This window comes from Piliocolobus tephrosceles, chromosome 1 (genome assembly GCF_002776525.5).
Source record: "Piliocolobus tephrosceles isolate RC106 chromosome 1, ASM277652v3, whole genome shotgun sequence".
NCBI classification, from domain to species: Eukaryota; Metazoa; Chordata; class Mammalia; order Primates; family Cercopithecidae; genus Piliocolobus; species Piliocolobus tephrosceles.
The window spans coordinates 12258245-12269668 of NC_045434.1; the positions used below are offsets into that span (position 1 = coordinate 12258245).

General features: G+C 44.8%; 1 protein-coding gene and 1 pseudogene across 1 annotated transcript in view; both read left to right on the forward strand.

The window, feature by feature from the left end:
- The first annotated feature begins 224 nt into the window (after positions 1–224).
- Positions 225–1288, forward strand: LOC111545298 (annotated as a pseudogene).
- Positions 1289–5180: 3892 nt separating this feature from the next.
- The window catches only part of ERO1B (endoplasmic reticulum oxidoreductase 1 beta), a 69241-nt gene continuing 62997 nt past the window's right edge, over positions 5181–11424 (forward strand). The window contains exon 1 of the mRNA XM_023216203.1: positions 5181–5535. Within this exon, the coding sequence (XP_023071971.1) occupies positions 5434–5535 (102 nt within the window). The 5' untranslated portion in view covers positions 5181–5433. The remainder of the gene's footprint in view (positions 5536–11424) is intronic.

The window sequence follows — 11424 nt, forward strand, 5'->3', positions numbered from 1 at the left end:
ATTCAAAAAATGTGGTCAGTTTTCCCGTACCTCACTTCCAGGTAATTAGGTTCATCTAACCTAGTTGGTGATAGTAAATCATACATTACGTAAGCTGCAATAGGCATACTGCTGCCATTTTTGGTTAGCCAGTGTCCTGATGCATGCTTTTTGGTACACCACAATCAAGACACCTGTGGGAACTGCGGCCTGCTGGCTCAGTGAGGCACAGACAGTGGGGGAAGATGGCAGCGGCCATTCCACTGCAGGCGTGAACCCTGGAGCAGCTGCACAGTAAGCACCTGCCCACGAAGGACTTTATCAAGTTTCTGTAGGACTACAATTCAGATTCGTTTCTTGCAGAACATAAATTATTAGGAAACATTAAAAACGTGGGCAAGATAGCTAACAAGGACCATTTGGTTACAGCCTATAACCATCTTTTTGAAACTGAGTGTTTCAAGGGTACCAATATGGTAAGTGTTTGCAAGTGAAAAATGTGAAGCTTCATGAAGATAAACCCAAAGAAACCAAGTCTGAAGACACTCTGGCTGAGGGTCCACCAAAATATGCAGACTCTGTTCTAAAAAAAGGGAGATAAGGCAGGGCGCATTTGCTCATGCCTGAAATCCCAGTACTTTGGGAGGCCGAGGTGGGCGGATCACCTGAGGTCGGGAGTTCGAGACCAGCCTGACCAACATAGAGAAATCCAGTCTCTACTAAAAATACAAAATTTGCCGGGTGTGGTGGCACATGTTTATAATCCCAGCTACTCGGGAAGGCTGAGGCAGGAGAATCACTTGAACTCAGGAGGTGGAGGTTGTGGTGAGCTGAGATCGCGCCACTGCACTCCAGCCTCCAGCCTGGGCAACAAGAGCGAAACTCCATCTTCAAAAAAAAAAAAAAAAAAAAAGGGAGATGAACAGCAGTGAATAACATCGCTCCTTTTTGGGAGATGTTCACGGCTGGTATACAGGAACACTACAAGATGGGACTGTTTTTGATACATTCAAACAAGTTCAAAAAAGAAAATACTAAGCCTTTAAGTTTTAAGGTCAAAGTAGGCAAAGGTATCATGGATGGGATGAAGCACTCTTGACTGGGTAAAGGAGATAAGCCTCAATCGAAGAGTGAAGCAGAACAGGCTTATGGAAGGAAAGCGCAGCCTGATGCCAAAATTCCACCCAATGCAAAGTTCGTTTCTGAAGTGGAATTGGTGGATACTGATCGAAATAGCAGTGCTTCAGCTCTAAGGATATCAGCAACGATGATAAAACTTGGCCTTGAAGAAACTTATGTAACTAACTAGAGTTTGTTACTATTGGAAGGGAAGAGTCACCTGGAAAATTCAGTTAAAAGTAGTTTGAGGTGGGCAAATCACGAGGTCAGGAGTTTGACACTAGCCTCGCCAGCATGGTGAAACTCCAGCTCCAGTGAAAATACAAAAAATTAGCTGGGCGTGGTGGCGCATGCCTATAATCCCAGCTACTCGGGAGACTGAGGCTGGAGAATTGCTTGAACCCCGGAGGCGGAGGTTGCAGTGAGCTGAGATCATGCCATTGCACTCCAGCCTGGGTGACAGAGCAAGACTCCGTCTTAAGAAAAAAAAAAAAAAAAAACTTGTTTAACCTGATCCCAACTTTTCAGAAATGTAATCTCTTATAAATCCCTGAAGTCTAAAATGTTTTACACTACAACTGTGTAAAATACTGGTCAAGGAGAACTTTTTCCTTTTACCTCATGTTGTAAACTAAATGGCTGAATGAAAACATATACACTTGGGGGGAGGGGTGTGGAAAGACATCTGTGATAATGTAATGAATGTGTGAATACAAGCTGAGGCAAAGGAAGTGAATTCGAATGCAGTACTCAGTAAGAACTCAACGTCCTGAAGGAGACAACTGTTGCCTTTGTCTGACCAGCATCCCTTTCCCCTCTATTAAAAATAGAAAGTTGTTTGAGGCCAGCCTGGCCAACATGGTGAAACCCCATCTCTACTAAAAATACAAAAATTAGCCAGCTGTGGTGACACACTTCTGTAATCCCAGTTCCCCTGGAGGCTGAGGCATAAGAATCGCTTGAATCTGGGAGGTGGAGGTTGCAGTGAGATCGCACCACTGCACGCCAGCCTGGGTGACAGAGTGAGACTCTGTTTCAAAAAAAAAAAAGAAAAGAAAAGAAAAAGAAAGTAGTAGTTTGTGCAGCTACCTCTGGCTCATTTCTTGTGGTCTGTAGGACTGTGAATCAAGGTGCTCACATTCTACCCGCAAGCTGAACTCCAGAAAGAATGTGAATTTTTATAGGAGGGACAGAAGACTAAAAACGATGGGAATTGATAAGTATAATGGCAATGCCCTAGAAGAGACTGTTCAATCATGAATTGTACTCTTTAGAGTCCCTGAATTCTGTCCTGATGGACTTACCTTTCTAGAGGTGTGTGGTGAAATCTTCCTCAGTACTGTAAGCAATTTGACATTTTTTTCATTTGCTATTTCAAAAAAATTAGAGCTAGAGCTGATTTTTGTGGCGTGCAATCAAAGGGGTTTAGTTGTCTGCACTTTCTTCCTGTTTCAACTTCTAACCACAGCCTTAGGAATGGGAAGGTTCTAACTGAACATCATCTGCAGGAAGCATGGGTGATAGCACATAGCCGTGGCCTCTCACAATGCCAGTTTCAGTGTAGCTGATTTTAGGGAAAGCAGAGGTAAATCAGCCAGAATGAGAGAACAAAGAGGAGGGCTGCCTGTTCACAAAGGAACAACCCCGCCATAGCACTCATAACAATGAACACTAAAACAGATCATGACAGACACCACTCTAAGTGAACCTTGGTACGCTAATATCTCATGACAAATATCTGCTATTTCCAATTTCACTCGCCAAGAAAAATCTCATTTGTCCCTAGAAGTTATGTGTCAGGCTTCTGAGCTGAAAACAAAAGCAAACGGGGAGGTTTGTTGCTGTGACTTTCTGGATTCTGTAACTAAGAGGACAGAAGCTATCTGACCCCTGTCTGCATGAGAGTTCCCTGTCCACTTTGTCTCTCTCTCTTTCTTTTTTCACTCCACCCCCGAACCACTGTCTTCCTTTGTTCTTTAATAACAAATATTTCAAGCCTCTGGAAGGCCATGAATTCTGCCTTTGATATCCAGGCACTAGAGAGTCCTTAAAGAACCTGAGATTTTATAATAGGAAAATTTATAACCCACAATTTAAAAAAAAGTTTTGCATAACAAAATCCCAGGAAGTATGTGTTATTGACAACATCAAATGCAGCACAGACAAGGAATCTTTAAAAAAGTCTACCAAACTTGATAACAAGTTTCCCTTATCAAAAGCAGATTTATATGAAGGGAAGAAGGCAGCGAGCAGATAGGAAGTATAGGTTTGGAAGAGAAAAGGAGACATGGAAAAGTAGCTGGAAAAACCAAGCAACAATTTTTTTTTTTTTTTTTTTTGAGACAGAGTTTCGCTTTATGTTGTCCGGGCTGCAGTGCAATGGCGTGATCTCAGCTCACCGCAACCTCCACCTCCTGGGTTAAAGGGATCTCCTGCCTCAGCCTCCCAAGTAGCTGGGATTACAGGCATGTGCTATCTTGCCCGGCTAATTTTGTATTTTTAGTAGAGACAGGGTTTCTCCATGTTGGTCAGGCTGGCCTCGAACTCCCGACCTCAGGTGATCCGCTCGCCTCAGCCTCCCAAAGTTCTGGGATTACAGGTGTGAGCCACCACGCCCAGACAGTTTTTTTGGTTTTAAACTAGGAAAGAGCTGGATAGTTTGGAGGCAGACGGGAAAGAGTTGCTGGAGAGGAAAAGGACAGGCAGGGCCAGCTTCATGGGCATGTGCAGTCAGCAACCCCAGGACCCTGCATTTGGTTTAATGCTCTGCTGGTTCTGAAAGGTATGAACCACTATGTGGTAGGCTAATTAATGACCCTCTATTTATAGATCCTTATCCTAATCTCTGGAACTTGTGAATATATTATCCTACATGGCAAAAGGAACTTTGCAGATGTGATTAAGTTAAGGATTTTGAGATAGGATGGTCTGTAACCAATGTAATCACAAGGGTCCTTATACAAGAGAGACAGAAGAGCTAGGGTCACAAGAGAAGGCATGTGACGAGGGAAGCAGAGGGAGGGAAGAAGATGAGACCATAATGTGAGGTCATGAGGCAGGAAATGCAGGTGGTGTCTGGAAGCTGGAAAAGGTAAGGAAACACATGGTCCCCGAGAGCCTCCAAAAGCCACACAGCCCTACAGGTCCATTTTGGACTCCTGATCTCCGGAACTATAAGATAATGAATTTCTTTTGTTGTATGCAACTAAATGTGTGATAGCTTCTTATAGCATCAATGAGAAACTAATACTTGCCACATAAACACAAGGGAGATGTATTATTCATTTTGTAGAAATCAAAGACATTAATAAAACTAATAGCAGTTACCATTTATTGAGTACTTCCTAGGTGCTAGGCACTATACTCAGGTTTTCTGCATCTAATCTTATGTAGCCCTAGAACAAGATATAGGGTGGGAATTAAGGCCCAATAACTAACTAGAATGTTTTAGAGTTGGGATCTGCGCCCAATCTATGTCACTCTTAAGTTTTTCTGTTTTACCCCATCCCCATATTTCATCATAAACCTTTCGGTTTGTCTTCATTCTTTAGCATGTGTTATACTTGCACGTGTCAATCTAGGAGTTGGGCTGGGGCAGGGCAGATGACATCCACATCTAGGGTGCATGAAATTAAAAAAAAGCCAAAGCCACCTCTACAAGTCACAGGTGGCTAACATAGGCACCCATAGCAGATGTGAGGCTACAGGAAAATGAATGAGACAAAGAATACGCTTCAGACCGAAAGTCAAAGATCCCGCACCGTTAGTTCCTAACTCTCCCGCATACTGGGTGAATCCTGGAGCCTGGCGGGAGCCACAGCACGGACCGACGCAGAGAGGTCCCCAGCCTGGTTTCCCGGAGAAGAGCTCGCCCCTCTTCCCCCGCCCGCACCTCCGGGTGTTTTGGAGGCCCGCGTGGTCCCGCCTCATTGGCCGCCGTGGAGTCCGAGGCCTCGGGGAGGCGGGGCGGCTTTCGCAGTTGTAGTTCCCGAGTCCTCTAGTTTGTCGGCTCCGCCTTCCTGCTGCAGCGCCTAAGCGGCCGCCCAGGACCACAACTCCCACAAGGCCCCGCGCTCGGGGGGCGTGGCCGATGAGCCGAGCGAGCTGGGGGCGGGGCCGCCTGGGGGGGATGATGTAGGGGAGCTCGCCTTTCCTGCCTCACTCGCAGCTGCCGGGTATTTCGGAGACAGTCTCCCGCCTCCGGACCGGCGTGCAAACCTCTGATCCTGGAGCCGCTCGGCCGCTGGGAACCGTCCCCTTGGGTCGTCGCCCGGGCCGCCCGCCGTTCCCCGGCCCCGAGGAACCCGGCTGGCAGCGGCGTGGGGAGAGATCAGCATGAGCCAAGGGGTCCGCCGGGCAGGCGCTGGGCAGGGGGCAGCGGCCGCGGTGCAGCTACTGGTCACCCTGAGCTTCCTCCGGAGCGTCGTCGAGGCGCAGGTAAGCCCGAGTGATGGCGGGCCGGGAACCCCCGGCCGAACACCCGCGGCCGCTACACACTGGCCGTGGCTGTGGCGCGGGGAGGGCCAGGCCGGGCCGGGCCGGAACAGAGGTGATACCTGGCGAGCAGAAAACCCGGGGAGCAGAGACCTGACCGTCCAGTGTGGGAAACATCTGCGAACCGCCCGCAGGGCGGGGGGACGGCGACACTCCGGGTAATGGCAGTCAAAAGAGGAAGATGGTGACGGTCCCCTGAGCTGTTCTCGTTTTTTCCTCTCGATGTTTTAAGCGGCTGGGAGTGTGGCGGGAGATGGGACGGGCATGAACCATCTCAGCTGTCTTGCGAAGGGGGCGAGCGCCTGGAGAAACGGTGACGTCCTTCCCTTCAGGAGTTAGCGAGGGAGGGAGACTGAGAGTAGGGGGCACTCAGCAGACCCCCGAGGCCCCGCCAGGCGCAGGGAATTGGGAGGGGACGAGACTTCACTCACTTGAACTTTCAGACTAGAGCTTTCTGGGCTTTTACCCTTCCTCGAGCACCTTCCCTTGCTCAAGATTGCTTTGTTTTTACCCAGCTGAGCTGTGTCTGCCAAGTGGCATCGCCACTTAAGTCCCAATACGAGACTGGGGGTTCTGAGCCTGGCGTTGTGGCTCGTGGATGGAGGCTCTGGCTCAGGCAGTCGTGAGGTGCTGGCTGGTTGTTGATGTGAAGAGGATTACAAGTGTTCTCAGTGTGCTAGAAATCTGAGGCTTAGCTGACCAGATCCTTTCGCCTTCAGAGAGGTGTTTGCTTCTATTCAGTAGAATTTGAATTGATTGCCAGGTGCTGCTGCCTGTTGTCTGCACCTGCTGCAAGGGCCAAATAATAATAATAATAATAATAAAATAAAACGAAAGTCTCAGGGGGCCTGATAATGAGGGGAGATGTCATTTGAAGCAATTAGTGCTCATCTAAGAAAAATGGAAGATTGACTTTGAGTGTAACCGTGAAAACATGTTTTTCTGAATTGAGTCACTTTATTTCATGGTTTTATGGTGCCCTGCACTAAATCCCAGAGTGCCTGAATGGTCCATTTGTGTCTGTGAACCATAAAAATAAAAGGGGCAAACTTTTTGGTGTTGGGGAACATGTTAAAATGCAGATTCTCCGGCCCTACCTCCAGATTATTGATTGAACGGATCTGGAATGTGGCCCAGATAACAGCATTTTAAACAAACATTGCAAATACAGTAACTGTAGCAAAGTTATCTTTTGACTACCTCTTGGACCTCACTTGGAAAACACTGAAATAGAATAGATAGTGGTAGTCTGGGCAGACTTACGAAAGTACATTTTCCCAATTGTCTTTGGCAAAATTATTTTCTAGTCACTAGTTGTTTCTGAGTGAAATTTACAATTAGATATTTTTCTAAAATGAGATTTCCCATTTTCTCTTTTTATATAGCATATATTAATTTATGCTTATCTAGAAACTTCATTTTAGATTTTTTTCATTTACCACTAATTGTGTGTAATTAATGTTTTGTAATTTCACCTGTATTTTTAAAATTTTTGCATAGAGATGGGGACTTACTATGTAGGGCTGATCTTCAACTCCTGGCCTCCAGCAAGTTTCTTACTTTGGCTTCCCAGGTGCTGGGATTAGAGGTATGAGCCACTGTGCCTGGCCTGCCCCTGTACTTTTAATTTCATTATATTCAAATGAATATAAATATAGTTCAACAGTTAAAGATTTATGAATATTTGAAGTAGCATTGTGCCAACAGTCTTCCAAGTGAATATATTTGGTTTTTGTTGCCAGCTGTATTTTCTTTTTTTCTTTATTTTTTGAGACAATGTCTCGCTCTGTTGGCCAGGCTGGAGTGCAATGGCATGTGTTGGCTCACTGCAACCTCTGCCTCACGGGTTCAAGCAATTCTCCCTGCCTCAGCTTCCCGAGTGGCTCGGATAACAGGTGCTTGCCACCGCACCTGGCTAATTTTTGTATTTTTTTTTTGTTGTTGTTTGTTTGTTTAGTAGTGATGGGGTTTTGCCATGTTGGCCAGGCTGGTCTTGAACTCCTGACCTCGGGTGCTCTGCCTGTCTCGGCCTTCTAAAGTGCTGGGATTACAGGTGTGAGCCACCGCGCCAAGGCCACCAACAGTACTTTCTACTGTACTTTTTTTTTTTTTTTTTGAGACGGAGTCTTGCTCTGTGTCACCCAGACTGGAGTGCGGTGGCACCATCTTGGCTCACTGAAGCCTCCACCTCCCAAGTTCAAGTGATTCTCCTGTCTCAGCCTTCCAAGTAGCTGGGACCACAGGCGTGTGCCACCACACCCGGCTAATTTTTTGTTTTTTAGTAGAGATTGGCCAGGCTAGTCTCGAACTCCTGACCTCAGGCAATCCACCCGCCTTGGCTTCCCAAAGTGCTAGAATTACAGGCGTGAGCCACCACGTCTGGCCTGCTCATCTTTTAGATAGTACTTTAATCTGTAACATGGTTACACGTACATTATCTCATTTTATTTGATACATCTCTCTGTAATGGGACCATTGAGATAACTGAAGTTCAAGGAACTTAAATGTCTTAAATGAGCAAGTGACATTACAGTAGAGCCCTAATGTGGAACCCCTTCTGGTCTATACAGTATGTTGGTATTTTCAATTCTCTCTAGTATAGAAAAGCAGAAGGAAAACAGGAAAATGAAAAAGTGGAATTCAGCCAGTTCTTTGACTTCATCCATATAATAAATTGGTAGAAAACTAACTGATAAAGGGAAGAATTAGAATTTTTGAAAACTACCTCTGTTTACAAGAAATCAGTCATTTAAGGAGATACATATTTTAAATGTTATCTCCTTCCAAAATAAAAGCAGAAAAATATTTTTGAGCACACAAAATGATACGCGTTTGTATATCTCATGCCCCATTATCTTATAAATGAAATGTAAATATACTTTGTAGTATGGTGAAGCACTGGAAGCTAAAGGCATAGTGCATACAAGTGATAGAACAATCTTCCTTTCAAAAGTAATTTCAATTAGATTCTAAATGCATTTCCGACGTGGTGTAAAATTAAGGAATACACAGAACCCCTCAATAAATGAAAAGCCAGAAACTTAGAACTCCAATAGTGATATACCAGTCCGTTACTCTGAGGGCTTCTCCTAAACCCTAAAGATCTTGAGCTACTTTAACAGTTGCATGGAGTGGAGTGGGCAAGAAATAGCCCGTGTCTGCCCAGTGAGAGGAAGCTAATAGGAGGCTCCACCAAAATTCATTTCTCATTTACCCTTATATTGAGGAGGTAGCTGTTTGGAGCCTGCACTTCAAACAATTACATCCTCAATATAAGGATAAATGAGAAATGAAACCCATTCTGAGTAAGGGGAATGCAAAGAAACTTTCTAGGAGAAGTGGGGAAGAAACTTTGAGAATTTGTTACCATGAGTCAGTCCTCATGCAGGTTTGCAAGCCAAATATTTATGCTGGGAAAACTCATAGCAGTCCCAAATTTGTATGCCCCAGGTTACTAATAAAAGCAAATATCCATCACCTCTGGAGGAATTTATTTTTAACTCAAACCTTGAAAAATTATTGAAGATAAAGTGCCAAGAAGAATAAACAGCTAGCAGAAAAATATCACAAAACAGAAGGAAACAGGGCATCATGAATCAGATATTAGACACAGACAACAGAAACAAACACATAATGACCTTAGGTTCTGAAATTATCAGATAGATTATTTAATATCACTATGTTTAATGTGTTCAAATAAAAAGAAACTTGAAGTATAAAAGGGAAAAAAGATTTTAAAGAATGGCCAAAAAGATTTTAATAGTAATGAATTAGAAGTTCTAGAACTGAATTTTAAAACTCAATGGATGGATTAAATAGCTGATCATATCCAGCTGAAGAAATGATTATTGAATTAGACAACCATTTCATGTCTTTTTTCTTTCTCCTTAATCCCCCATCACCTTTTCATCTATCCTTACTCTCAGTTCATACCTACCAAAATTGGAGCAGTCAGAAGAGAAATTCCATAGAGTAACCGACATCTATGCATTTACTAGTCTCTGTACCCACATATTTTGACTTCCTGTTGGTTACCATTGATGAACTGTATGCTTTTATCAAAGGCAGTCCCTTCACTTGCATGTGAGGTCTCATTCCTTCTTTCCCACTCATGGACAGGGCTCTAGTAATCTCTTTCTTTCCTGGATCATCAGTTTGTCCTTCTCAAATGGAATTTTACTGTCATCATGTATTAGTCCATTCTTTGTTTGTTTGTTTGTTTCCTGGAGTAGAGTCTCGCTCTGTCACCCAGGCTGGAGAGCAGTGGCTCAATCTCAGCTCACTGCAACCTCTGCTTCCCAGGTTCAAGCAGTTCTTCTGCCTCAGCCTCCCAAGTCGCTGGGATTACAAGCTCCAGCCACAACGCCGGCTAATTTTTGTATTTTTAGTAGAGATGGGGTTTTGCCGTGTTGGTCAAGCTGGTCTCAAATTCCTAACCTCAAGCGATCTGCCTGCCTTGACCTCCCAGTGTGCTGGGATTACGGGCATGAGCCACTGTGCCTGGCTTAGTCCATTCTTGTATTGCTCTAAAGAATTACCTGAGACTGGGTAATTTTTAAAGAAAAGAGATTTAATTGACTCACAGCTGTACGGGAAGCATGGCTGGGGAGGCCTCAGGAAACTTACAATCGGGGAAGTGCTGCACCCTTTTAAACAACCAGATCTCATGTTAACTCACTATCGGGAGAACAGAAAGAGGGAAGTCCGCCCCCATGATTCAAACACCTCCTACCAGGCTCCTCGCCAACACTGGGGATTATAATTTGACATGAGATTTGCGTGAAGAGATAAAGCCGGACTATACATCATAAAACATGCTGCTAATTCTACTGTTTTAAAGTTATCTTTTGATCCACATATTCCCTCTGCCTTTACCTATTTTTTCCTGTTCCCTCTAGAAAAATTCAAGAGTTAGATTTAATTTATTCTTCCTATGCTGGTTCTTCTATTTTTCAGCCCTTTCTAATCAGACTTTTGCTCCTACCACACCTCTGAAACTGCTCCTGGCAAGGTCACCAATATCCTCCTTGTTGCTAAGGCCAACGGTTGGCTCTTAAATCTCAGCTTTACCTATTGACGGCATTTTTTCACAACTCATCACTCAATCTCCTTAAAATAATTTTTTTTTTTTTTTTTTTTTTTTTTTTTGAGACGGAGTCTTGCTCTGTCGCCCCAGGCTGGAGTGCAGTGGCCGGATCTCGGCTCACTGCAAGCTCCGCCTCCCAGGTTTACGCCATTCACCTGCCTCAGCCTCCGGAGTAGCTGGGACTACAGGCGCCCGCCACCTCGCCCGGCTAGTTTTTTGCACTTTTTAGTAGAGACGGGGTTTCACAGTGTTAGCCAGGATGGTCTCGATCTCCTGACCTCGTGATCCACCCGTCTCGGCCTCCCAAAGTGCTGGGATTACAGGCTTGAGCCACCGTGCCCGGCCCCTTAAAATAATTTTTATTCTGACATCCTGGATATTAAACTTTTCTGGTTGTCTTCCTGTCTAGTGGACCAGTCTGTCTTAGCGTTTTTTCTTTGTTCCTCCCCTTCCTTGACCACTAATCGTTTGAACCTCAGGGTTCAAATATTGTACTCTTTCTTCTCTTCATCTTAGTCATCCCTTCTGGTCTCTTAGCTTTAAATACCAAATGTACAGTGGACTCTCAGTGTTAGTCTCCAAGACTAGGATTCTCAGCTCTAGATCTATGTATCCAACTTCTTTTTCGACATCTCCTCTTGGATGATTGATATCTCAAACTTGATATAGAAACCACATTTCTGATCTTTTCCCCCAAATCTGCTTTTTCCACAGTCTTCCCCAACCCCCCCCCCCCCCCCCCCCCC